General features: G+C 40.6%; 1 protein-coding gene and 1 long non-coding RNA gene across 3 annotated transcripts in view; one reads left to right on the top strand and one right to left on the bottom strand.

Annotated features, from left to right (window-relative positions):
• The window catches only part of LOC144313891 (uncharacterized), a 74574-nt gene that overhangs the window by 11941 nt on the left and 34879 nt on the right, over positions 1 to 27754 (top strand). The gene's annotated exons all lie outside the window — the stretch shown is intronic.
• Positions 1 to 27754, bottom strand: part of IL2RA (interleukin 2 receptor subunit alpha) — a 54127-nt gene that overhangs the window by 15044 nt on the left and 11329 nt on the right. For both annotated transcript variants that reach the window (XM_077897307.1, XM_077897308.1), the window contains exon 2: positions 226 to 408. In XM_077897307.1, the coding sequence (XP_077753433.1) occupies positions 226 to 408 (183 nt within the window). The remainder of the gene's footprint in view (positions 1 to 225; positions 409 to 27754) is intronic.

Genomic DNA, 27754 nt, shown 5'->3' with positions numbered 1-27754 from the left:
CTTTGAGTGCTGCGTATCCCGAGTGCCTAGATCACTCCTTGGAACTGGGAAGTATTTCTTAAACATTTGTTTAGTGAATTATTTTCCAGAAACCACTAAGATGAGTTATTGTAGAGTTTGGGCTGCCCAGTTTTCATCTATAGGGCTGAGTGAACAAAAGCTGAAGCTCTTTCCCTCTTGTTAGAGTTCTTCTATTTCCCTCGGTAAACAAAAGGAAACACTTACATATACTTTTGCATTGACATTTGTTTTCCCAGGAAGCATGGCTAGAGTTTCCTGTACAATGCATGTAGCTGCTTATTCTGCGGAAGCCCCTCTCACAATCACAATTTAACACCGTGCCTGTCTTGTATGTGAGAGCTTTGAATGTGGCGTGTTTGAGGTTTGGTGGGTCATCATCACAGAGGTCTGCAAAGAAAAAGAGGCATGTTAGGAATTCAGGAGGTTCCAGTCACACACTCACATACTTAACCATGTAATGATTTCATCACACATTTCTTCACTTTATTTAAAAGGTTTATGGGTACCCCACATTTTCCCAGAGAGAACCCTAGGCTGTTGCCATTGTCCTTTAGAAACTTTTGTATCAGAAATGGTTCAAAATTTGACTTCAATCAAGTTCCTGTCCAAATTACAATATAATTCAAACTAAATGAATAGAAATGAATGAGGTTTTATTCTGAATATGCCTCATGCTGAGCAAGTATGGAAAGAGAGAAGAGGACCAAATGATATGAGAAAAGGAAGAGAGGAAAGCCATGTAAGTTTAATTGAGGGACAACATTGCATCTGTGAGAAATACTTTTCAGGAAATAAGGATTGTCAGAATTTCTATAATAAATTCTTTGCTTTGCTTTTTGAGAAATATATATAAAGTGCTTCACCCAAAGTCTGGATGTGAGTAAGAAATGTGTATTTTTCACCCACCTACCCATCTCTGACTTTACCAAGTTCCTTCTCATACCACAAAGACTTGACCTTTTCTCAGCCCCTTCCAAAATGGACTCTGGTTTCCCACCAAGGACACCTGAAATAGTGGCCAAATGCCCAAGTTATTAAGGTGGGTGGAAAGGCACTGCTCAAATGAGAAAAATGAATCCATTGTGTATCTTGCAATAAGTCCTGCTTCAAGAGATTAGATTTTTAGGGAAAAGCCACAGTTTAGATAAAGAAAGTGGATAGGAAGAATCACAGAAGCAGGAAAATCTGAGAAAGCACTGACAGCCTCTCCATTCACCAGTATAGGCACTAAATCCAGACTGGTTGCTTCACTCATTGCTCACAGATGATAGTCTACTGATTGCTTATTAGTCATCACTCTCTCTGTCCTTACACTGTGCCCAGCATCTTGCCATACTGAAGGCTACCCTCATCCAAGACTCAGGATACTCCTGATCTCCTGAATAACAGAAGATGAGGAGAGTGTGGACAGCTCACTCCACCTCTGACCAGGAAGGAACTAAATAGAAATAATTTGAATGGCTCAAAGGGCCAGTGACTGTAAAGGAATATGTAACATATATACTCAATAAATACTGGTAATCATATAATCATCATAATAAGGCAATAAAGGTAGCATGGTGGAAAGGGGAGAAAAATGGGCTTCTAGATCCTAGCTCTACCAGCTTACTAGGTATATAGTGTCATTCCTTTTACTTACCTGAGTTTTGCCCACTTTTTCTGTAAACTGGGCATAATCATCATCATCATCATTTTATTGTTTGTTTTAAAGATTGTATGAAATAACATTCAAAGGTAACTTGCAGAGCACCCCATACTTAATAGACACAGAATAGATGCCTGTTCTTCTTCCTTCCTTTTTTTCCTCTGTTCAGGAAAGGAGAATGGTACCTCAGATGGAGGCTGGGCTGAATTTTACCTTCAACCTTATCCTTCTGCAAAAGGTCATCTCTCTCTACAGTCCATATCCTCAGTACCACTCACTGGTACTTGTATATCAGTACCCACCTATGTTTTAAGTATCAGAAGGTAAACCTATTGCTAAGACAAGATATGCATAATAATAAAAAAATTAAAGAACAAGGCAAGGATATTCCTTCCCTCTCATCACCACTTTTCAACATGGTGCTAGAAGTCCTAGCTAATGCAATTAGAAAAGAAAAGGAAATAAAAGATGTACAGATGAGGAAGAAATAAAACTTTTTGGTTTTCTGCAGATGACATGATTGTCTACATAGACAGGCTGAAAGAAAAGACAAAAACCCTTGTGGCACTAATAAGCAATTTTAGCATGGTTACAGGATACAAAGCTAATATACAAAAGTCAATTGCTTTGCTACATACCAGCACGGAACAAATGGAAATTGACCTTAATAACACAATACCATTTCTATTAGCAGCACCACAATAAAGTGCTTTGGTATAACTATAACAACATATCTATAAGGACAATATGAGGAAGACTACAAAACTCTGACAAAAGTAATCAAATAACTCAATAAATGGACAGATATTTCACGTTCATGGATAGGAAGATTCAATATTGCCACTATATTACTTCCTCTCAACATGATCTACAGATTTAAAAAAAGATTTTTTTTTAATATATTAATGAGAGACACAGAAAGAGAGGCAGAGACATGGGCAGAGAGAGAAGCAGGCTCCCTGCGGGAAGCCTGATGCAGGACTTGATCCCCAGACCCTGGGATCAGGTCTTTTTTTTTTTTTTTAAAGATTCTCTTTTTTCATTTATGATAGTCACAGAGAGAGAGAGAGAGAGAGAGAGAGAGAGAGAGGCAGAGACAGAAGCAGGCTCCATGCACCGGGAGCCCGACGTGGGATTCGATCCTGGGTCTCCAGGATCGTGCCCTGGGCCAAAGGCAGGCGCTAAACCGCTGCACCACCCAGGGATCCCCCTGGGATCAGGTCTTGAGCCAAAAGCAGACACTCAACCTCTGAGACACCCAGGCATCCCTGATCTATAGATTTAATGCATTTCCAATAAAACTCCCAGTAACTTATTGTGTGGATGTCAATTCTGATTCTAAAATGATTCTAAAGTTTATATGAAGGGGAAAAATCCAGAATAGCCAACACAATATTGAAGAAGAACAAAGTTGAAGGACTTACACTACTACCTGACTTCAAGATTTACTATCATTGATTTGATTGTAATCAAAACAATGTGGTATTGGTGAAAGAATAAACAAATAGACCAATGTAACAGAAGAGAGAGTCCTGAAATAGACCCAGATGAGTATAGTCACAGATCTTTGGCAAGGAACCAAAGGCAATACCATGGAGCAAGTGGAGTCCTTTCATTAAATCGTTCTGGAACAACTGGATATGTACATGGAAAGGAATGGATCCAGACACAGACTTTACATCCTTCACAAAAATTAACTCAAAATGGATCACAGACCTAAATGTAAAACATGAAACTATAAAACTTTTAGAAGATCAGAGAAGTCTAGATGACCTTGGATTTAATGATTACTTTTTATATGCACCCCCACCAAAGGCACAATCCGTGAAAGAAAGACCTGAGAAGGTGAACCTCATTAAAAGAAAAAAATGTCTGCTCTCAAAAGACACTGCCAAGGCAGTGAAAACAAGCCACAGACTGGGAGAAAATATTTGCAAAAGGTATATATGCTAAAGGGCTATTATCTAAAGTATACAAAGAAGTATTGAATCTCAATTAGAAAGTGAACAATCTGATTTTTTAAATTAATGTTTTAAAAGATTTTATATATTTATTTGAGAGAGAGCACAGAATGAGAATACAGAGGGGAGGGGCAGAGGGAGACAGAGAATCAGACTCATCACTGAGCAGAGTCCAATGTGGGGCTTGATCCCAGGACCCCCAGATAAGGACACAAGCTGAAGACAGATGCTTTAACTGACTGAGCCACCCAGGCCCCCAACAACCTGGTTTTTAAAACAGACCAAAGACTCGAACAGCTACCTCACTAAGGTATATAGATGGCAAATGAGCACATGAAAAGGTACTCCACGTCATATGTTATCAGGGAAGTGCAAACTAAACAACAACAAGATACCACTACATACCTTTTAAAAATGGCCAAGAACCAGAACACCAAATGCTGGCAAGGACGTGGGGCAACAGGGACATTCATACATTGCTGGTGGGAATGTAAAATAGCACAGCCTATTTGGAAGAGGGTTTTACAATTTCTTACAAGACTAAACACACTCTTGCTGTACAATCCAGCAATCACACTTTTTGGTATTTACCCAAAGAAGTCGAAAAGTTATGTCTACACAAAAATCTGCACACAGATGTTTTTAGTAGCTTTATTCATAATTGCCAAAACTTGGAAGCTATGTTTAGCTGTCTTTCAGTAGGTGAATGGATAAGTAAACTGTGGTTCATCCAGGCAATAAAATATTCAGTGCTAAAAAGAAGTGAGCTATCAAGCCATGAAAAGACATGGAGGAAACTTAAATGCATATTCCTGAGTCAAAGAAGCCAATTTCAAATGCTACATACTGTGTTATCCCAGATATATGACACTCTGGAAAAGATAAAAATATAGAGACAGTAAAAAGATCCTGGTTGCCAAGTGTTAGGGAGGAGGGAAAGATGAATAATAGGCAGAGTAAAAGGATTTTTGAGACAGTGAAAATACTCTGTAGGTTACTATAATGGTGGATATATGTCACTATACATTTGCCCAAACCCTTAGAATGTGCAACACCAAGAGTGAAGCCTAATGTAAAATGTGGACTCTGGGTGATAATGATGTGTTAATGTTGGTTCATCAACTGAAACAAATGTACCATCTGGTGGGGGATGTTGATAATATGATAATGTGGGAAGCTATGCATGAATGAAATCAGGAGTATATGAAGAATCTCTGTAGCTTTTGTTTGGTTTTGTTGTTAACCTAAAATTACCTTAATCCATAAAGTCAAATTTTTAAAAAGGAGCAACTTATGAGGAATGGACATTCCCTGAGCTATATAAAATAATTGAAGGGAAGAAAAAAAAAGCAATGAGGACTTCTGCTTCCAGCCATGACAAAATTTTGGTACCAAAACCTACCCTCCCCCCCTGCTGAAAACAACTTTAAAACAAGACAAAATGTGCAAAAAGTGTTTTCAGGCATTTGGTAGCAATGTCTGTTATGATTCGAGAAGAGGGAAACATGAAGTGAACCCCACCATTGCCATGGATTCCTTCATGGCCACTTTCCTGCCAGGTAGAACCAAAGTGGAACCCAAGCAGAGCCATGGTCTCACTGACCTGAGGAGGGAAAAAATCAGAGTTTTAGGATGCTGGCATGGCTGGAATTTGGATACTCCCCCAAACAGACCCACCTTTATAAAGACTAAAACCAAACTTGACAAATAGGAGGAGGAACCAGCAACTTAACTCCTGTAAGAACAGAGTTCAATAACTCTTAAAGGAAAACAACATATTCCAGACTCTCCAAAATGTGTAATTCATAATATCTGGCAAGTTTTTTAAAATTCTGGACATGTTAAGAAATAGGAAAGTGTGACCCATTTGTAAAAAGGAATCAATTGGAACAGACCCTAAAATGACCAAGATTTTGGAATTAGCAGACAACTGGCTGCCATTTATTTTTATAAAGAAAGTTTTATGGGAACAAACCCATACTCATTCATTTACGTTTTGTTTGTGGCTGCTTTTGTGCTATAAAGGCAGAGTTGAGTGGTTGCAACAGAGACTATTTGGTCTGTTAGCTGAAAATATTTGCTTTCTGGCTCTTTGAGTAAAAAAATTGTCAACTACTAATTCGGCCATAATGAGTGAACCAATAAGATATCTCAGAAGATAAATGAAAACTATAAAAAAGAACCAGATAAAAATTCTAGAACTAAAAATTACAATATCCGAAATGAGCTTCATCACACCTTGAAGACAGATCAATAGAAATTATCCAAACTGACGAGGACAGAGAAAAAAATTTATTTTTATTTTTTAAATTTTATTTATTTATTCATGAGACACACACACACACACAAACACACACACACACAGAGAGAGAGAGAGAGAGAGATAGGCAGAGTCACAGGCAGAGGGAGAATCAGGATCCATGCAGGGAGCCTGACGTGGGACTCAATCCCAGGTCTTCAGGATCACACCCTGGGCTGAAGGCAGCACTAAACCGCTGAGCCACCTGGACTGCCCAAGAAAAAAATTTTAAACAAAAATTTGAATAGACCTTCAGTGACCTGTGGGATAATATAAGATGGTCTATCATATTTAATTGAAGTCCCAAAGCAGTAGGAGAGTAAAAATGGAGAAGAAAAAATATTTGAAGAAATAATGGCCAAAAATGTCTGAAATTTGATGACAAAAATTGACTTACAGTTCCAAGGTGCTCCAAACAGTGGACTCCAACCAGGGTAAATATAAAGAAAACCATACCTATATACATCATAGCCACACTGCTGAAAACTAAAGATAATTGGAAAATCTTAAAAGTAGCCAGAGAAAAAGGACACACTACTACATGGACCAACAGTGAATAATGGCTAACTCTTCAGCATCAATAATGGAAGTCAGAAAACAATGGCAGAACATATTCAAAGTTGTAAAAAGAAAAAAAAAAAACGTAAGTCTGGAATTCTACCTAGAAAAAATATCTTTCAAAAAATGAGGATGAAACTAATATATTTTCAGATAAACGAAAGCTTAGAGAACTTATTATCAGCACACCTGTGTTGTAGAAGACAATGCTGAAGGAAATTCTCCTGGCTATGTGGATATTACAAGTTAGAAATACAGATCTACAGGAAGGAATGGAGTGCTGGTAAATTTTTAGATAAATGGAAAGATCATCTTTTAATTCTTTGAAAGAGAACTATTTAAAATAAAAATAATTGTGCACGGTGAGTTTTATTGCACATGTAAATGTAAAATATAAAATAACTACAGTATAAAAGTTGGGGTAGGTGGAATGTTTCTATCATAAATCTTTTGTATCATATATGGAATAATACAATATTATGTCTAAAGAGATCATGATAAGTTAAGGATGCATACTGAAAAGCTTAGAGAAACTGCCAAATAATAATACAAAGTATGTAGCTAAAATGGCAATAGAAGACATAAAATAGAGTATTAAAATACTTTTTTTGGTTAGCCAAAATTAAGAGAGAAAAGGAGGAACTGAGGAATACAAAACCAAATGGAACACCTGGGAAACAGGGTAGCAAGAGGGCAGACTTAAAGCCAACCATATCAGTAATTTTCTGAAACATAAAGTAAACACGTAAATTAAAAGAAACTTTCAGGGGTGCCCAGGAGGCTTAGTCAGTTAAACATCTGCTTTCAGCTCAGGTCATGATCTCAGAGTCCTGGGATCAAGCCCCACATTGGGCTCCCTGCTCAGCAGGGAGTCTGCTTCTCTCTCTGTCCCTCCCCTTGCTTCTGTGCTCTCTCTCTCTCTCTGTCTCTCTGTCTCTCTCTCAAATAAGTAAATAAATAAAATCTTTTAAAAAAAGAAACTTTCAGACTGGAAAAACAACAGGCCCCCAACTCTGTGCTGTCTATAAGAGAACATACTTTAAATACAAAGACAATGATAGATTGAAAATAAGATGTATATAAAGATATATTAGCAGAAGTATGCATAAGAAAGCTGGGGTGGCTACATTAATATCAGAAAGTAGATTTCAAAATAAATAGTATTCACAGATGACTTGATTGCTTATAGAAAATTATCAAAAAATCTGAAAAATAACTACTACAACTTGGTAAACCTAGAGTCTCAATATACAAAAATCACTTGTGGTTACTTCTATGTACTGTAAGCAATTAGAAAATTAAAAAATTTTAAAACAATTTCATTTATGATAGTATCAAAAATAATGAAATACTCATGAATATATTTTCCAAAAACTTGTAAGACTTCTGAACTGAAAACACTGAAACATTGCCAACATAAATTTAAAAACTGTATAAATGTAGAAATGTGCAATGTTTATGGATTGAAAGATTCATTAAAAAAATACATCAGCTCAAAAAAAAAGACATCAGTTTACCTTAAACTGATCAACAAATTTAATACAATCATAATTTTTAAAAATCCAATGCATTTTTTAATAGAAATTTGGCAAGTTGATTCTAAAACCTCTTTGAAAACACAACAGACCTAGCATTTCTAAGGCCATCTTAAAAAGAATGTACAAATTTGGAGAATTCACATCTTCTGATACCAAGACTTTCTATACAGCTGCAGTACCCAAGGCAGTATATACTGGTAGAAGGATAGACAAATAGAGTAATGGAACAGAATAGAAAAGCCAGAAATAGACTCACACATGTGCATTCAGTTAATTGTTTTATAAATATGCAGGGCAGTTCAATGAAGACAGGAAGATCTTCTCAACAAATGCTCTGGAAAAAATGGATACATTTATGGGGGAAAAAAACCTTACTCCACATACAGAAATTAATTTTATTTTATATATAAACATAAAAAAATCCATACCTTAGATTTAACTATGATAGTTACACACATAAAAGTTAAAACTATAAAGCTTCTAAGAGCAAACTAAGGCAAATAGCTCTGCAAACTAGGAATAGGCCACAATTTCCTAGAGAGGACCCAAGACACACCGACTGTAAAAGAAAAGCAAATTAAAAACTTCCGCTCATCCTAAGATATTAAGAAAAAATTTTAAAAAGTGATAGATTGGGAGCAGGTGTTTGCAGCACATACCTCTGACAAAAGGCCTTGTGTCCACGTTACCTAAAGAACTATGAATCAATACCAAAATGCAAACAACCCACTAAATAGATGGACAAAGACTTGAACAAGTCACTCCTCCAAAGAAGACAGGTGATTATCCACAAGCACTTGAAAGAATGCTCCACATCATCAGACATCAAAAAAAAGCAAACTGGAAAGCACCATGGAATATTCCACCCAGAAAGGTTATTAGAGGTAAGACTGACAACAACAGAAGTGGGAGAGGAGGTGGGAGTGTAAAATGATACCCTTCCTCGGAAAGCTGGTAGTTGTTTTGTTTTCAGTGAAGGTAACTAGCTACCTCCCTACCCTATGATCCAGCTATTCCGCTCCAAGGTATTTATTGAAGAAGAGTGAAAGCATATGTTTAGAAGAAGACTTGTACAAAATCTTTGTAGTGGCTTTAAATAATCTCAAAAATATTGTGTTGAACAAAAGAAGATATACACAAGATCTTACATCCAGTTTGATTCCCTTTGTATGAAGCTTGCGAAAAGACGGGAAACAGTATACACGAAGAAATCAGAGTAGTGGTTGCTTGTGGTGAGTGGGACTGGTTGTAAGAAGGCAGGAAGTGATGGAAATGTTGATCACAGGGGTGTACATATTTGAAAACTCATCAAATTGTACACTTAAGAACTGCACTTCACTCTCACTCTGCCCTCAGGGAAATCAGTAAGAAGTATACTTAGCAACTCTCGTAATTATTCATTAGCACAACTAATCAAGGATTGACCTCAGAAGCATTCGGAATCTGACAACTTAATCATGAACCGAGAATGTTTCTAAACACCTACATCTTTTTTAAGGCAAATTGCTTTTGAGGCAACTTTGTGTCCTTAAAAACTGTTGAATTACATGACGGTATGCTTTTCTAAATAAGACCATGGAAGTTCCCAGAGTCATCCCAAATTTGCCTGAATATCTAAGGACATCCATCATATGGGGACGAGGGGAGTTCCAGAACTTCTTTCTCCCACAGACTTCATTTCCATAAAAGCATCTTTCCTGGAATTTAGAAGCACTGAACCTTCTCTGATCCAGAGCTAAGAACAGGTAAAGAGCTTGACTATAATCTTCTCCTCTGGAGTGCCTTGCCAAGGGTGTTCCAGATATTATCTGAAGGAAGTGGGAGGTATGAGAGTGTGGGAAATGTAACCCTGAAACGTTCCTTCTTTTTAATCTAACTGGAGTAAATCTGGGATACTTTTAGCCCTCCTAGGTAGCATTAAAAAACAACAACAACAGAAAACAAAAAAACAGCAGTACAACATCTAGGAAAAAAAAAAAAAAGAAGAATCAAAAACACTGTCTATTCTGAAGCCTTGCACAGGAGTAAAGAAGAAGATTTCTACATATGTGACTCAGCAAAATGTCTTTAAATACTTTTTCCTTGTATTATCACTTACAAAATCTCTTCCCACACAGCATGGCAACCACATTCATTCCCTGGTTTTACTCACTAAAAATTCTGAATATTCTTTCTTGAAATTCAGTTAACGGGGGATTTTCTCTGTTTTAACCCTTGTATCTCTTTCCAGATCCATTTCTTGCTTCTCCATCGGCTCTGACTTTTTAACAGAAATTGTTCTATGTTCCCAGTTCTACCCGTTCCCCTGGCTCACACCACAGTGGGCCTGGAAGCTCAGGAGGCAGACACAGAATTTTCTTTTTCTTTCTTTCTTTCTTTCTTTCTTTCTTTCTTTCTTTCTTTCTTTCTTTCTTTCTTTCTTTCTTTCTTTCTTTCTTCTTTCTTTCTTTCTTTCTTTCTTTCTTTCTTTCTTTCTTCTTTCTTTCTTTCTTTCTTTCTTTTTTCTTTCTTTCTTTCTTCTTTCTTTCTTTCTCTCTCTCTTTTTCCTTCTTTCTCTCTCTTTCTTTCTTTCTTTCTTTCTTTCTTTCTTTCTTTCTTTCTTTCTTTCTTTTTCTTTCTTTCTTTTCAGAATTTTCTTTAGAAAGTGGGTAGGGAAATAGTTTCCTCTCTGTAATTTTTAAGTATTGGTATAATTCTGGATTTAGATGTCATTTTCTCTTCTGGGAGTCAGATGTCTACTTTCTGTGGAGTAGAGGAAGAATTTCGGATTACTAACTTGGTGTTGGGGAGTGGGGACTAATGCACCGAGCTTGAAAATGGGGCTTCCAGGATGGGACTCCTACTATATAGGCTCAGAGGTGTATTATTCATATGGCCTTGCCTTTTAGCTCTTGTACCTTTTATGTGGGTAGAGGGGAAAAGAGGCAGATAACACCTATTATTAACCCTGAAAATCCCAAGGCCTTTGCCATGTACTAACAGGGAGTTACATCAAGCTCTTCTGACATTGAAAGTGTTTCACATCTTGTTTTGGAGTTTTGGTATGAATGATAATTTGAAAGACACAGGCAGGATCTCACATGTTCCACTTCCTTCTCATACTTCACCTTCATCACTGTCCCTGAAACAGTGTCGTGGGGCATCTTCCCATGGGATATTTGCAGATTTGCTGCCTCCAGGATTTTCCTACTTAACTGAAGTGCAACTCCCCTTGTGTGCTTTTGGCTTCTTCAGCTGACATTAGGGACAGTAACTAGAGCCACTTCCTCTGGACAGTGTCACCAAACAGGTCTGGGGAGAAGGGGGCGGGGTGAAGAGCCCTAGGACACTCTTCTCTTTTCGCTGTTGTTTTGTTCTGTTTTTGTTTTCCCTCCAATAGATTGCTGGAGGCTCAACTTCATCTTACCGTGCCCTGTAGGCTGGGAACGATTAGGCATTTGTAGTTCTCGTGTCATAGAGGACAGGAATGACAACCAATGACACACAGCAACAGATTTAGGAGTTCAAACTGGCTTTTTGGTCTCTCAGGCATCTGTTCTCTCAAGTATTAGATCATACCATCAACTACCCACCACTATTCCCAGAAGGACACCTGTGCAGCTTCTGCTGCTTGGGTTTTAAATAAAAGATGAAAAACTTGGTGAAATGAGATACTTTCTTCCCATAAGGGGCTCCCATCCCACAGTGAGAAGAATAGGAGCAAGAGATACAGATCAGAGGTTTCTACTTGGGTTTGGAATTGTGACACTCCCTTTATTTTGTTTCTCCACATGCCCTCAGCTCCGCCCCACCAGTATTAATCTACTCCTTTATCTTTTAACCTTTTGTTTTTTAAAGGGGAATAGAACTAAAGTGAGTTTCCTGCTGATGTTTTTGTGTCCCTCAAGTGAGCCAGAAATACTAAAGTTTGCACGGCAGTCATCATTCGATCTGAGAGAGTGATGTCGAAAGTGGATTCTCCACAAACACTGGGACTGTCCTTGTTGTCTATGGGCGTGGTTCTCAAATGCTAAAGTGCATACAAGTCACCTGGGGGTCTTATTAAAATATACATTTGGATTTAATAGGGCAAGCGTGGAGGCTAAGATGATTTCGGACAAGCTCCCAGATGCTGCGGGTACCTCAACCACACAGTAGCAGCAACTGCCACATCTCCCCTCTCCATCTGCCCCTTTCCAAAGGACCCACCTGTCCCATGGTGGGCAGGGAGCTGGTCTTGGGTGCCAGTGAACCTGTTTACAAAGCACTCTGTTTCCATGAGCCTTACTCAGTATCTAAGAGGATGCAGTGAAAACTCACTTGGCTGGAGGGAAGGTGGGTGGGTGAAAAACGGTTGTGGGCTAGGTGATTTGTTTTTCTTTTCTGATGTTGTTCAAAATGAAAGAGAACGCTTCTGGCCCTTGTGGCCCATGTGAGCAACATGAAAGGCAAGGAAAATAAAGAGGATTCAAAAGGATGTGGACAGAATCTGAGATAAGATTCTTTGCTTGGTGGGCGAATCAAGGTCAAGAGATGTTTACCCGCAGCTCCGCCAGAACTGAGAAGTAGATGGCTTCATGGTTGTGTTTTTCTTTCCTCCATCTATACAGTAGAAATTGGGGATGAACACCAGAAAAATTGACAAAGCACAGAAACTTCTGGATGATGATTTACTAAGCTTACATAAAGGACATAAGAGTACACAAAGAGCTCGTGCGCCTGATAAAGAAATACTGGTTCTTGACCCAAAGCCATTCACCTCCAAGTCAGATCTAAGAAAAATCCCAAAAATTGTACCTAATGTCAAAGATAGTCTCCAACTTCCTTGGCAAACCCATCCAGCATTTTGGGCCTTACAGAAAGCAAGTGTTTTGGTACAAAATAAAATATCAAGGCACATGTTGACTATTCCTCTTAATAGGATCCTACAATCTGAGAGCTGAAAGAGACCCTAAAGATTGTTTAGGTCCTCCCACACATTTTGTAGATAAGGAAACTGAAGCTATGTATCATTCCTCAGGTTTTTGCAAGTCTGACAACAGAGCCGGCAACAGAGCCCTGATTCTTAGGTCAGTGCTTTCGCATCATGTAGAATTATAATCTTCAGGAATATGCATGCTTTACACCCAATGGTGGAAGGTTCTCTCTTGCTGAGAGTAGAGCTATGTCTAAACTATCTGGGTCACTGGGAAGTGCTTGCGAAATGTTGTGGTTTAATTCAGATCATTATCTTTGAAGAAGTCAGAGAACTCAGATCCTCCATTTTGGCTATATATATATAATATATATATATATTACATATATATATATTTAAATACATTATATACATAATATATATTAATAACTATGATATCTGAGCGCTGCTGTGTGTTGCTTCTTTGTATAGATTACCTTTAAAGCTCACAACAACCTGTTAGATAGATATTGTCATCTCCACTTTACATGGCAGGAGATTGAGTTCCGGGGGGGTTCGGTAGATTGTCCAAACCACATAGCTCAAGGTGGTAGGAGAGGAATCACAAGAAAGGCTAGTATTGCGGCCCTCATTTCTGCCTTAAAAAAAAAAATCTCACTTTTATTTTCAGAAAAGGCTATCAAACATCAAACTTAAATGTGTCAGGAAGAAACAACAATGAAGAGGACAGAAGTGTAGAGAAAAGGTTTTCATTGACATTAGGTCACCACGAATGCTCAGAGGACAATGCAGTCGGTTTCTCTGTAGGAGAAGGACTCAAAATATTGAAGAAGCAGGATAGCGGTGTCAGGAACCAATGGGAAGAGATACTATAAGATTCTGGAGGGTCCTGAAGTCCCAGCATGACAGGTATTAACCCTTTACAGGCATAACTCGAAGATATTACAGGTTCAGTCCAATTCAGACCAGTGCAATAAAGCAAGTATTGCAATAAATCAAGTCCAGTGAAATTTTTTGGTTTCCAAAAATATTGTTTACACTCCACTATAGTCTGTGAAGTGTGCAATGGCCATTATGTCTTTAAAAAACAATATACAACCCCTATGTTTATAGCAGCATTATCTACAATAGCCATGATATGGAAGCAGCCCAAGTGTCCATGAGTTGATGAATAGTTAGAGAAGAGGAGATGAATACACACACAGAGACACACACACACAGATACGCACGATGGAATATTACTCAGCCATAAGAATGAAATCTTGCCATTTGCAATGATATGAATGGAATTAAATGCTATCATGCTAAGTGAAATAAGGCAGAGAAAGACAAATACCATATGATTTCACTCATATGGGGAATTTAAGAAATGAAGCAGAAGAACATAGGAGAAGGGAAGGAAAAGTAAAATGAGATGAAAACAGAGAAGGATGCAAACCATTAGAGACTTTTAACTCTATGAAATAAACTGAGGGTCACTGGAGGGGAGGAGGGTAGAGGGATGGGGTAACTGGGGGATGGGCATTAAGGAGGAATGTGATGAGCACTGGGTGTTGTATGCAACTGACAAATCACTAAATTCTACCCTGAAACTAATAACACAGTATATGTTAACTAAATTGATTTTAAATAAAGAATTTAAAAAAAAAACAAGATGATTGGGGCAGTGATTCTCAAGCCTTTTTGTATTGGGACCCCTGATACAAAGTCACTCTCAGAAATTGTTGAGGATGCCTAGAAGCTTTTGTGTTTGATGGGTTGCATCAATCATTATTTACCATATTAGAAATTAAAACAGAAAGTTTAAAAGTGCATGTTTATTAATTCATTTTAAAATAACAATAACAAGCCATCACACTAGCAAATAATTTTTATTTAAAAAAGTCTACATTTTCCAAAACAACAGCAATAAAAAGCGGTCAGAATAGTGGTATTGTTTTACATTTTTGCAAACTTTAAAAATGTCTGGATTAAATGTGGATTCTCACATTTAAGCTACTGCTTGTTGTTTTGATTGAAGTATATACAGAAAATCCTAGCCTCTTACTGTTACAAAACAGAAAAGTATTTTAATAGCCTTTTCAGATAATGGTGGACATTCTTTGTTGCTAACTCAACAGGGGATAGTTTCTTCATTGTTAGTTGCAGATCAGTGATCTATTAGGCCCAAATCCACGTGTCTATCTTAAACTTAGAACTTTGTGCTCATACCTGATTTTATAATACCATGCATTAGTAATTTAGGACAAAATGGTTTGCTGAGTTACACAGATCTTCTAAATATTGACACATTCATAATTCAACAACCAAAAGTTAGATTTATTAATATCACCTCTTATCTCATTAGAAAAATCTTTAAGTATTACAAAGTGGTCAAGATCAGGGTGATACAAGTTTCCCAAAATTCTAATTTTGCTCAAATTTGATCATTTTATCAAAATGTATCATGCATCATTATCAAACCTGAAAATTTATCACAATAAATACTATGAGTTGTTTTCCTTGAAGTGACAGGCTTACTGTTCAATGTCAAGAAATGCCTGTAGACTTTGAGAAATGTATAGGTTATGATGTACTGAATATTAGTTATATTTGCAGCTTCTAGAACATCACATCCTTCTGCATTTGCTGGAAATGGCATAGGGTCAGAACTTGTTCCAAGATTCAGTTATGTCAGGTTATTTGTTTTTAAAAATCTGTTGTTTTATTATGTGTTTGGTTTAGCTGACTTGTCTATAATATATGTAGGTTATAAATACATCTCTGGCCCTTTTAAAGAGATCTGTGCTCCCAGACATGGTAGCAAAGTAGCATGGAAGTCCAGCTCCCTCTTGCGATTCCAACCTGGAGTGTCATAGAAGCAGAGGGCTGTTTAGAGATCTGAGGAACTAGCACAAACATGATGGAAGGTGGCTGGGTCTTTCTTTCTGTTTATTTGTGTGTTATGAGGTATGAGGCAGCCAAAATTGGGGAGGATAGGAAGCTACCTTTGGGGGGCAAAGATTTTAATTGTCCTTCTCTCCCTTATACTTCCTTCTCTATCACTTCTATAAGGCAGAGAATCAGCAGCCAGCTACCAGTAGCGGTGGGGAGTGGGCTTACTCCAGGGTAGCTTTAAGCATGGTTAAGTGGACAAAGGGACAGCGACAGCCACAGGGGACTGACTGGTCCCTGGACATTCTCTCTTCCTGCACTTCTCCTCTTTACCTCTGAGGCTAGGTGATTACTATGGAGAACGACAGCTCTTCGAGAAGATCAATGCCCTTGTCTTCAGAGAGGTTGCCTGAAGGTGAGGATAGTGGTGTGACCAACAGGGGTGGGGGAGGCAGTGGACCTCTCTGGCCTGAAGAAGGTTTGCCCCCTTCCAGTCCCAAACTCACCAGCTGACCATGTCTGGGGCCCATCCCTTGCCCCTTCTCCTAGGACATTTGGGTTGATATCCCCAGGAAGAAGGATCTCAAAGGGGAGAATAGGTGAGGAATGCCATCATTAAAAAGAAAGAGCAACTAACTGAGAAGCCTATACTTGCCAAAGCAGAATCAACAGACCAGAAAAAAATAATTCTAATAAGCTTTTAATGGCCTAAAAGGGATGAGGGAGACTATGGAAAACATGAGGCAGGAATAAGAACATCTAGAGATTGACTAAAATGACTGAATAGAAAGGACCCAACAGATGGATTGAATATGAATATAGCAGAAATATGAATTAGGTATTTGGGAGGCCCAGATTGAGAAACTTAAAAAGCTGACAACTTTGTCAATTTTTGTATTGTGTATTTTGAAGCCATAGTATTGGGTGCATACAAGTGTATATGGTGTGTTGAACTTTTATCACTACTAACCAACCTTTGGATTTCTATTAATTTTTTTAACTGCAGAGTTTGGCCCATTTACATTGATTATAACTACGAATGCATTTGGATTGGTTGCTACCAGCTTATTTTATTCTAATGTTATACTTCATAAAGAAAGGGATTGAGTCCAGAAGGAAAGTATAAGTTGCAAGAAGGGATGGTGAGTAAAGGTAAAGGTAAACTTGTGAGTTTAAACCAATATTGGCTGCATAAAATAAACAAAATGTCTATTTTGGGCTAAAAGATATCAAGATAGAATTAAAATATTGAAAATCAGGAAGCTGACTGGAGTTAAAACATTCAAAGGTTATTTATTATTTGGGAGGAAGGTTATGATATTGATTAAATTTGGACTTTGTAATATCTTGATTCATGTCAAAATTTTGAAAATGTGCAGTCAAGTGAATACTTTACAAACTAGTAAAGAAAAAGAGTGGAATTGAATAAAAACTACTTTAAGTCCAAGGAAGGGAGGAAAAATGCATAGAAATAGAAGAGCAAAATAAAGGAAATAAAATAGTGGGAATCAACCCAAATATATCAACAATGAGAACCAATGTAAATAGACTAACTCTGCAATTAAACAAAAAAAAAAAGAATTTTTAAAAATTGAACTGACATGCATTTGTTTTTAAGAGACATGCTTCAAGCATAAGAGCTCTGAAAGTTTGAAACTAAAAGAATGGACAATCACAATCCAAAAGATTGTTTTATCAGTTAGTATCATACTTTGAGGCAATGCTATTCGTAGAAATCCAGAACTTTGGTAAAGGTCCAATTGACCAGAAAATATAATTCTTTACTTGTATGTGCCCAATAACACAGCTTCAAAATATACAAAGCAAACATCTAGAAACAATTTTTTTTACTTATATGTACCTAATAGCTTAGCTTTAAAATTCATAAGGAAAATATTGACAGAACAGGATGAATTTACAAATCCAACATTGTGAGAGATTTATCAAAGCCTTCTTTTTTTAAAAAAAGATTTTATTTATGTATTAGAGAGAGAGAGAGAGAGAGGCAGAGACACAGGCAGAGGGAGAAGCAGGCTCCATGCTGGGAGCCCAACGTGGGACTCGATCCTGGGTCTCTAGGATCAGGCCCTGGGCTGAAGGCAGCGCTAAACCACTAAGCCACCGGGGCTGCCCTCAAAGCCTTCTTATATGATTGACAGATCAAGCAGACAAAAAAAAAATAATAAGAATATACAGAAACTGATAAGCATGACTAACAAAGTTAATATAATGGAAAACTATAGAAAGATATTCCAACAATAACAGAACCTACCTTTTTTTTTTAAGCACACATTGTACATTTACATGATAGTAGAGGAGTTGAATGTAGGGACATAATGTTTATGGGGAAAATGGAAGTGTAAGAATAAGGAGAAGGAAAATAACAGTAGAGAGGCATGTATAGGTTGTATAGACCCATGAGGACAGCGCACCCTAGATTTTAATGACTAACTCAGTTTTGGATTTTAATGTACGATGAATGAATAAGTAAATAAATAAAACCAAAACCAAAACAAAGGTTTACATAAGATCAACAGGTGTCCAGAGCATACTAAGAGTAGCTCAAGAAACAAGGAGAGATTTTTCTATCCTAGCATCAAAGGATGGTTGTCTCTATGATTTGCTCCAGCTCTGCAGAAGAAAAACTTGTTTAAGGGATCTTTTCCTGGAAGAAGCCACACCCAGACATTGTGATAGAAAAAATGGGAAAAGAAGGAAAAGTTTTTCCGCCTGGTAATGAATTACTTCTGGTTGTTTAAAAAAGAAACTCGTTTCTTTGAAACCCAGGAAAGAGGTGACTAATAGCATTCAGTTTTTTTATAGATTTGGGACAGTATCACTCTCTGAAGGACATTATTATTTTTTAAGTTTTTATTAAATTCCAGTTAGTTAGCATACAGTGTAATATTGGTTTCAGGTGTACAATATAGTGATTCATCACTTCCATACAACGCTCTGTGCTAATCACAAGTGCACTCCTCAATCCCCATCCCCTACTTAACCCATCCCCCCCACCTCTGTTCTAATAACCATCAGTTTTTTCTCTATAGTTGAGTCTGTTTCATGGTTTGCCTCTCTCTTTTCCCCTTTCATAATTTTGTTTCTTAAATTCCACATGAGCGAAATCATATATTTGTCTTTCTGTGACTGACTTAGCATTATACATTCTAACTCTATCCAAATCATTATAAACTGCAAGATTGTAATCTTTTTTATGGCTGAGTAATATTCCATTGTGTATATACACCACCTCTTCTTTATACGTTCATCAAACAATGGACACTTGGGCTGCTTCCATAGATTGGCTATTGTAAATAATGATGCTATAAATATCAAGATGCATGTATCCCTTTGAATTAGTATTTTTGTATTCTTTGGGTAAATACCAAGTAGTGCAATTGCTAGATCATAGGGTAGCTCTATTTTTAACTTCAAAGGGCATTATTGGTAGGACTCATCTGCTCTACAACTGATAATGTGGTGTAGGAGACCATACAAAATGCCCACCATGTGTTGGGCCCTTGCTGAGGCCCAGGGATTAGAGTGAATGCTGAAGATAGGCCCCTTCCCTCATGGAAGTTATATTCTAGATAGATATTATATTAAAATATTAATATTTATATTAATTATTAAATAATTAATTACAGATATTAAATAATTAGTACAAATAAGTAGTTACAAAGATCTAAAATATCACAAAGATATAGTATAACCTACTATTAGAGCATATTTATATTTGACTCATATTATATTTCCCTTTTGTTTTATTTGATAATGACATTCTGTTTACAATTAATAATGTGAATTAACTTTGGTCCCTTATGAACTATTCATCCAATGAATATTTTCTAAGTATTTGTGACCCCAGAGGATAACTAGAAAAAATTAAAGTTGTGGTCCCTGCCTCCATGGTCTTTATAATTTAGTAAAGAGGATAGGACAGGTATATGATTTTAATGCAAAGCACAGAGTGATAACTGTGCTTGGACCCCTTCTTTAGGAAGAACAAGGGTACCAAGAGTGGGGCGCCTGCACGGCTCAGTTGGTTATGTGTCTGACTCTTGATTTCAGCTTGAGTCATAATCTCAGGGTCTTGAGATTGATCCCCGCATCAGGCTCTTCACTGGGCATGGAGCCTGCTTAAGATTCTCTCTCTCTCTCTCTCTCATTCCCCCTATTCCCACTCTTCTCAAAAAAGAAAAAAAGTGTAGCTTTTTTTAGACCTCTTGGGTCTATAACAACATGAGGTTAGCTGGGTGCAGCAGTGGGGCAGACAGAGGTGGGAGACAATTAGGCTAGCACTTCTCAAAGTTTTGCACCCAAGTCACCAGGGGGAGTTTCTTAAAATGCAAATAATGATCCAGCAGGTCTGGGGCAGGGCCTGAGAATTTGCATTTCCCCCAGAGCTTTCTGACGCTGTCCCATTCACACTTTGGAGGAGTAAGGAATTAGGAGATCACTTTAATAGGCTGGGTCAGAGCCAGGAGGAATTTGGGAATGGGAAGGAGCGGAGGAGATAGGCAGACTGGAGAGATGGGAAGATCGGTAGCACTGGACAACTTGGAGAGGTGGAGAAAGGAAGACAGGAAATCGATGACAGAGAAATCCGGCCGGGGCAAGGAGAGTGCTGGTGCAGTCAACAGAAATGAGCGTCGGTAAGGCAAGAAATGTGACCATCTTAAAGAAGAGAATATTTTGCCCTCACTTTAAAATGTAAGGTATTGAGCATGATGACCCCGAGTTGAGAGCTTGCCGTCCTCATTGGGTCTACCCTCTAAATGTCAGCTCTGGGTGTCAGAGACCTGAGTCTTTTTCCTGTTCCACTGATGGCTCACTCCGTCCCCTCATCGCCTCAGGTGCCCTCTGTCTGGAAGAGGGAGTGGGAAGACTTCCTCCCAGATCCCTGGTCAAATCTCACAGTACCTTAAGCTTATCTACCTCCTGTGGGAGGCCAGAAGGGGGACGTTGGAGCCAGAGGCTGTCCATGATAGTTGGGTGAAGTCTATGAGAATTTGGGGATCCTGGGGTCGAGATTTACTAGCTTGACAATTGTGATGTTATCTTTCAGCACACAGATTTTTTTTTTCCAAGCTTACCCAGGATTTTTCATAACATCCCTTGGGAAGGAATTGCATCTCGCTCATAGATAAGGAAGCGCAGGTTTCTCTTGTGAACAGCGTGTGCAGAGTGACACAGAAATCAGAAGATCCGACGTTCCTCTGGATTCCTACGGCCGCCCAGCCTTAGTGACCCTGGCAGTTTGTCCACATCAAGTGCTTGCTTGATCGCCCTTTCTCACTCACTCTCTCCTTTGCCCCCTCATTTCTGAACTTCCTCAACTTTCTTGCCCTGTCTCGCCATTTCCCCGTCACATCCCCTTGTACTCATCATAGCTTCTTCCTTCTGCATCAAACACATTCTTCTTGTCCCTAAGGCTGACATGGTGTGCTTCGGGTCCCCTCCTCTCTGCTGCCCCTGGAGCTGTGCCCCACCAGTGACCCCCTCTCGGGCCTCCCCTGTCTCATCGTCACCTCCTCAGCTGGAAGCATCCCAGGTACTAAGGCCTCCCCAGCGATCTATCTTTATTTCCTCCCCTCGGAATTCAGTATCTCACGGGAGTTGCGCACCTTGTGGTTCCTCCAGCCTCCCCGCCTGCTCACTGCATAACTGTTTATTGTGCCCTCTGCTTGCACTGGAATGATTTTTTTTTTTTCAGAGCACACCAAAAAAGCTAGGAGTCTGACAAGCCCAGGGGCACTTGTCCTCCTCAAAGTTTGTTCAGCATATGGTTCCTTTAGCTCTTCTTTCTTGATACTTCACTCAGGGTATCATAAGACATCACGACCCCCTGGTTCCTCATCTCCTTGGCTTTCTTTCTCTATGTTCACTTTACTCGGGTTTTATACGTCCTCTGACCTGAGTTTTTCCTGTTCTGAACATCCTAGTGTGGTACATTTGTCACGCTAATAACCAATATGGATACTTTATTATTAACTAACATTTACATTTTACTCAGATTCCCTTAGTTTTCCCCTACTATTCTTTTCCTAGTCCAGGGTCTTTTTTTTTTTTTTTTAAGATTTTATTTATTTACTCACGAGAGACACAGAGAGAGAGAGAGAGAGAGAGAGGCAGAGACACAGGCAGAAGGAGAAGCAGGCTCCATGCAGGGAGCCCGACGTGGGACTCGATCCCGGGTCTCCAGGATCAGGCCCTGGGCTGAAGGCGGTGCTCAACCACTGAGCCACCCAGGCTGCCCTATTCCAGGGTCTTATCCAGGATTCCTAATTTCACTGAGTTGTCATATCTCCTCCAGCTCCTCTTGGCTATGAAGATTACAGGACAGTGTCCTACTTGTTTTTGATGACCATGACATCTCTGAGGAATACTGGTTGGGTATTTTATTGGGATGCCTCAATACTGAAATTAACTGTCCTCAGTTTCTCTTCCTGTCCTTATTTGTCTTTGTGATCCTTACATTCCCATCATCTGTGTCACCTGAAGCTTGACACTTCCGCATCCTCCTTAAATTCCACCCCTGGGATGCCTGGGTGGCTCAGCGATTGAGCGTCTGCCTTTGGCTCAGGTCGTGACCCCGGGGTCCTGGGATCCAGTCCTGTATCGGATTCCCCGCAGGGAGCCTGCTTCTCTCTCTGCCTGTGTTTCTGCCTCTCTCTGTGTGTCCCTCATGAATAAATAAATAAAATCTTTTTAAAAATTTTATAAGAAATAAATAAATTGCACCCCTTCTTGGCCCCCGTATCAAATCACTTCCCAAGAGTCACTATTTCTGCCTCTGTAATCCCTTCTGCACATGATCTCCTCTCACGTCCATGACCTTCACACTCTGCTAAACCCCCAGCTACTCACCTGTCAGAGCAGTAGCATCTCTACCTCCCATCTCTCCACCCCTCCAACATGTCTTTAAAATGTTGCCAAATAAAGCAACCTAAATCACAGAACCCGTTGCACTAGGAGGGTAATAAATAGCCTGGAGGTGAGCACTAGTATCTTCTCCGCCTCTGTGATTAATGTCTGGTTGCAACAATAGTTCCCCTCAAGGCAATCCAGAAATGGGGTTTTGTTTTTGATCCAGAAAGTGAGTTTGTTGAATATGGACCAAGTTTTTGTTGGGAAGTACCTACAGAATTTCATGGATCTAGTTTGGAGATGGAGTCCGATCAACCAGCAGGTGGCTGAAGGAGTTTCTCTGAAACATTGGCTTTCACCATTGGTGCCCATTGGTCTTCTGGGCCTCCCAACATGGTGCCCCTGATGGGGAATTGTTCTCTGTCCATGGGCCGGGTAGGGAGGAAGGCTACTCTTGACTGGTGAAGCGTGAATAGGGTTCACCCCGCAGGTTCAGCAGACTAGGTCACCCCAGCAGACGGAATGTTGTGTTTAGGGAACTACGAGTAGAACGTTTTGCTGGCGTGTGAGTTGCAAGGGCATGAATAACAGAAATGTGTCAGCGGAAATAATGCGAGTGAAGGAACCTTAAATCTATAAAATGCCCCATAAATCCTCATTGCTGCTATTATCACCCCTCGAGCAGTGTTGTTTTCAGGGCCAAATGGTAAAATATATAAGGTTACTATGTGAACTGGGAAAAAAAATATTTAAAATGTTAATTACTTTAACCTTGATTATGTCAGAACAAGGAAATGGAGTTTCTTTGAATTCATCTTCTAAGAACTGTTTATGATAATTCACTGTGACTTTCCTTCTTCTCACCTATGTTCACATGAATAGGTTATGATGGATTTCAAATATTTTAAAACACGGTCAATTTCCTGTTCACCACCAACCGATCACCCCAGTTTAATTTGAATACTTCCAGTCATTTCTGGTGGTTGTTGGCTGCCCACATCACCTATTATTTATTTAAAGTATTTCATCAACGTGGGCAGCAGGAGGCAATGAATAAGTGCGTGGGCTTATTGGCATTGGCAATATTGTCCATTCATTCATTCATTCAGTCAGTCAGTCATGCAAACAAACATCCATCTTCGCTCGGCAGGCATAAATGCTGAGGGGAACGTGGCAGGAGCAAAGCTCGGTGTCATGGGGCTGGGAACTCAGGGGGCAGAGGGTTAAAAGAAGTTAGTGCCATCAAAGAAAACGTGCATGGTCCCTGAGGGTACAAGAGGGGATGCTGTGAGCTCTGAGGGAGAAAAATCTCAGTGCAGAAGGGCACACCCTGCGGTTGTGAGCATGAGCACTGATCATCTATGGCTCCTGTGTGTTGTCAGACCCACTGTTTCTGAGGTCTGGCTGGACCCTGCGGGCCAAATAGTCTGTTCCCACACCCCACGAAGGAGTGACTCCAAGGGTAAGACCCTTTGGAGGATAGCTGGTGCCTTCCAGAACATTTGTTACCAAGGGAAAACAAAAGAAGCAGGGGTGGGGTGGGAAAGTGGTAAATTTTCTGTTTACCTTGGAAGGGAGGAAGGAGGCAGGGAACCAAAAATAGTCTTCCCAGCAGCTGTCCCTGAATCAACAGGGACATGTTTGGGAGTCCCAAATGCCTCTGCAGGTGAAATGGGCAGGGAGCGGTTATCGTCTGCCCCAGGAGCCTTCTGGGTTGGCAACAAGCTCCTGCACATGAAAGAGTTAACCACACGCTCACCACAGAATGTCAGCCTGATGAAAATTAAAGCCTCATCAGATAAGAAAAACAAAAAGGGGTTAGAAAATAGATTCTTGTTCTTTGAAATCTAAAAGCAGTTTTTCTTCAAACCTTTGAAACCTATTTCTTGGGACCGGATAGTATTTTTAGTAGAAGCATGGTACATTGGTGAATCCCACCCAGAGTCTGCTGCCGAGACTCTTCCACGAAATAGAATTGAGATTCTCAACTACAGAGCAGCAGAGTTTCCACTGAGATTTCAAAGAGTACCAGACAGGTAAGGACGATGCTGGCGGAAACTGAAGATCAGAAAGGAAACCTAGAAAAAGAAGGAATAAGGAAAAGGTCTCGGGACATGAGGGAGCCTTCAGAAGTGAGGTGCTTCTCTGAGGGACCACAGCCCATCCCGGGTGTCAGGTGAGGGCCAGCTGTGTTGACACAGGCCCTAATTGTGTCAGGCACACTGAATCCATATGCTCAGAAGCCCGCGTGGCTCTGGATCCAAAGTTGCCAGCAGCCACCCTGTGTCCCAGCTGTCCCTCTTGTCCTCACTCGGAGGACACTCTGCCTTCCTGCTCTCAAGAATCACTCCAATTTGAAACAAGACATAGTGTATACTGTTTGGACTAGATGTTTGCACCCCACCCCAAATTCACATGATGAAACCCTACTGCCCAGGGTGATGGTGTCAGGAGCTGGGGCCTTTAGGAGGAGAGGGGTCATGAGAGTGGGGCCCTCATGGATGGGGTTAGCGCCCTTATAAGGGCCGCGGAAGAGCTGGCTTCTTCTCTCTGCTCTCCACCACCAAGGACACGATGAGATCATTATCTGCAGCCCTGGGGCGGGTGCTCACCCGAATCCCACCACGCTGGCCCCTGATCTCAGACTTCCAGCCTCCAGAACTGTAAGAAGCAAAGCTCTGTTGTTAATAAGCCCCCCAGTCTATGGTGTTTGTTACAGCGGCTGGAATGGACTAAGACATATGCACTATGTGTTGGTGACAGGGCCCAAAGCCCTTCCGAGAGAGTGACAATCCATTCATGGAAATGTGGGTCACCTGTCACCAAGTGACTGAAGGGGAAGCGCTGCGTTAAGTCCTGGGGTTCTAGGTGCTTTGGCAGCAGCCCACCTGCTTGTCCACCATGACTTGCTTACATCTGGCTTAGTATCCACAAACAGCGGCATGAAAGCATTCCCCAAATCCACATGTTGACGGGTGCTACCCCACAGACAGAAGAAGGAGAGGACGTTTCAGTGTGGGTGGGATGACGGGATGGACCACACAGTGTAGGCTGGGGGTAAAGATTGTTCACTTAATTATACCAAAAGCCCTCGCCTGTACTGCAGGAACTGGCCTCAGAATAGCAAACTCCCCCGAAAGGCTTTTGGGGGCCTCATCTGTGGACTCAGAGTGGGCCGCTCTCCCTTGGCGAGTGCTGAGGGACACACAGTCTTCCCCGTTCCCCGGGGCCCCCTGACAAGTGTCGCCTCTGCACCACCTGTGCCCTACCTAAATTCTCAGTTCACACACAAAACCACAATCTCTGATCATTTGGGTGAGCAGATGCTATTCTTTTCAGCAGATACCCCAAAGTTCCCAGGTGTGACCACAGGTGATGCTCCCGCAGCGGGCTTTAATATTGGGCTTCTTACGGAATTTAAACCCGAGGCAGCTGCATTTTTCAGGGACACGGGAACTTGACGTCTGTCTCCATGATTCACTGGGAATGCCTCATGCTAAAGAGTGACAAATGCGACTCATCAAAGATGCGGTAATTAAAGCATGAACTCCATAGACTCTCTTCCTTGGCTCGAGCCAATGCTTGGGCCCTACTCAGGGACGCACTGGATGCAGGTCGGGAGCTTGCTGTCCCCTGGGGTTAAATGGCTTAGTCGGCACAGTGTCGAAGAGCTGTTACTCGTCACTCTGCTACAGGGCAGCTGTTTGGTAAGCTGTAGAATGTCAGGACGCAAAGGGGGCTCTCTGTCGACCTGCTTGCGTGCGTAGACGGTGCATACCTGGTCTCAGAGTTATTGCACGCCCGGCACTGTTCTAGGCGCTCAATCCATGTGGACTTCCCTCATCTCCACAGCCACCTATGACGTCGGCTATTACGAATACTAGTGATAATTAACGCAACTATTCTTTTCTATTACTAGAATTAAAATAGAATCAAATGTAAGTATATAACGAAGAATCAAGGTATATAAAATACTATAGTATAATTAGCATGATTACAAACAAAGCCACGTAGTCATTAATTAATTATTAGATAAGCAGTTACTGTCTCAGTTTTATAGACGATGGGAGTGAGACACAAGACCCCGTGACCTTCCCGAACTTGCAGGGCCCGCTGATGGCAAAGGCAGCTTTTGGGCCTGGCAGCCTGACCTCCCTTCGTGTGTTGGCTGCACCCTGTTCCTGCGGCCGCTGGAGCCCCCGGTCCCCCAGTGCCCTCGTCCCACATCTGATCCAAGTCTGGGGAAGGCTGTGGCAGGCATCCCGGCGGGGGTGATGAGAGCGAGCCCGGAGAGGCTGCTCACATTCAGAGGCGGTGAGGGCTGGAGTCAAGCGGGGGTGCATTGGGGATGCTTTTCATTGAAACGGGAAATAGAGGAGAGAGAGCAGGGTGTGTGTGGGGGAAGTTGTATATTTGTTGAGTTTGAGAAGCCTGTGAGATATCCAGACATAGCTGCTGGGCCTTGGACTCTGCAGGTGAGAAGTCCAGCAAGTCATGTCTGTTGAGCACCTGCTATGTCCCGGTTACCTTAGGCAGGCTCTCTTGCAAGCCTTTTGGGCACCTGGTATGGGGGTGTGATATTCCCATGCCATTTTATTTCATTTTAAGATTTTATTTTTTAAAAGACTTTATTTTTTTATTTGAGAGAGAGAGAGGGAGAGAGTGAGCATGCATGTGTGCAAGAGAGAGAGCGCGAACGGGAGGAGGGGCAGAGGGAGAAGCAGACTCCCTGTTGAGCAGGGAACCTGATGTGGGACCTTTTTCCTAGGACCCCAGGATCATGACTTGAGCCAAAGGCAGACACATCACCAACTGAGCCACCCAGGCGCCCCAAGATTTTATTTTTTAAAGTATTCTCTTGGGATCCCTGGGTGGCTCAGCAGTTTAGCACCTGCCTTCGGCCCAGGGCGCGATCCTGGAGTCCTGGGATTGAGTCCCACGTTGGGCTCCCGGCATGAGGCCTGCTTCTCCCTCCTCCTGTGTCTCTGCCTCTCTCTCTCTCTTTATGTCTATAATCAATCAATCAATCAATCAATCAATCAATCTTAAAAAAAATAAAGTATTCTCTTTACCCAACGTGGGGCTTGAACTTAC

Source organism: Canis aureus, chromosome 5, assembly GCF_053574225.1.
Source record: "Canis aureus isolate CA01 chromosome 5, VMU_Caureus_v.1.0, whole genome shotgun sequence".
In the NCBI taxonomy this organism is placed as follows: Eukaryota; Metazoa; Chordata; class Mammalia; order Carnivora; family Canidae; genus Canis; species Canis aureus.
The sequence above is the reverse complement of the archived record's forward strand: the minus strand, read 5'-3'. Positions and strand labels throughout refer to the sequence as shown.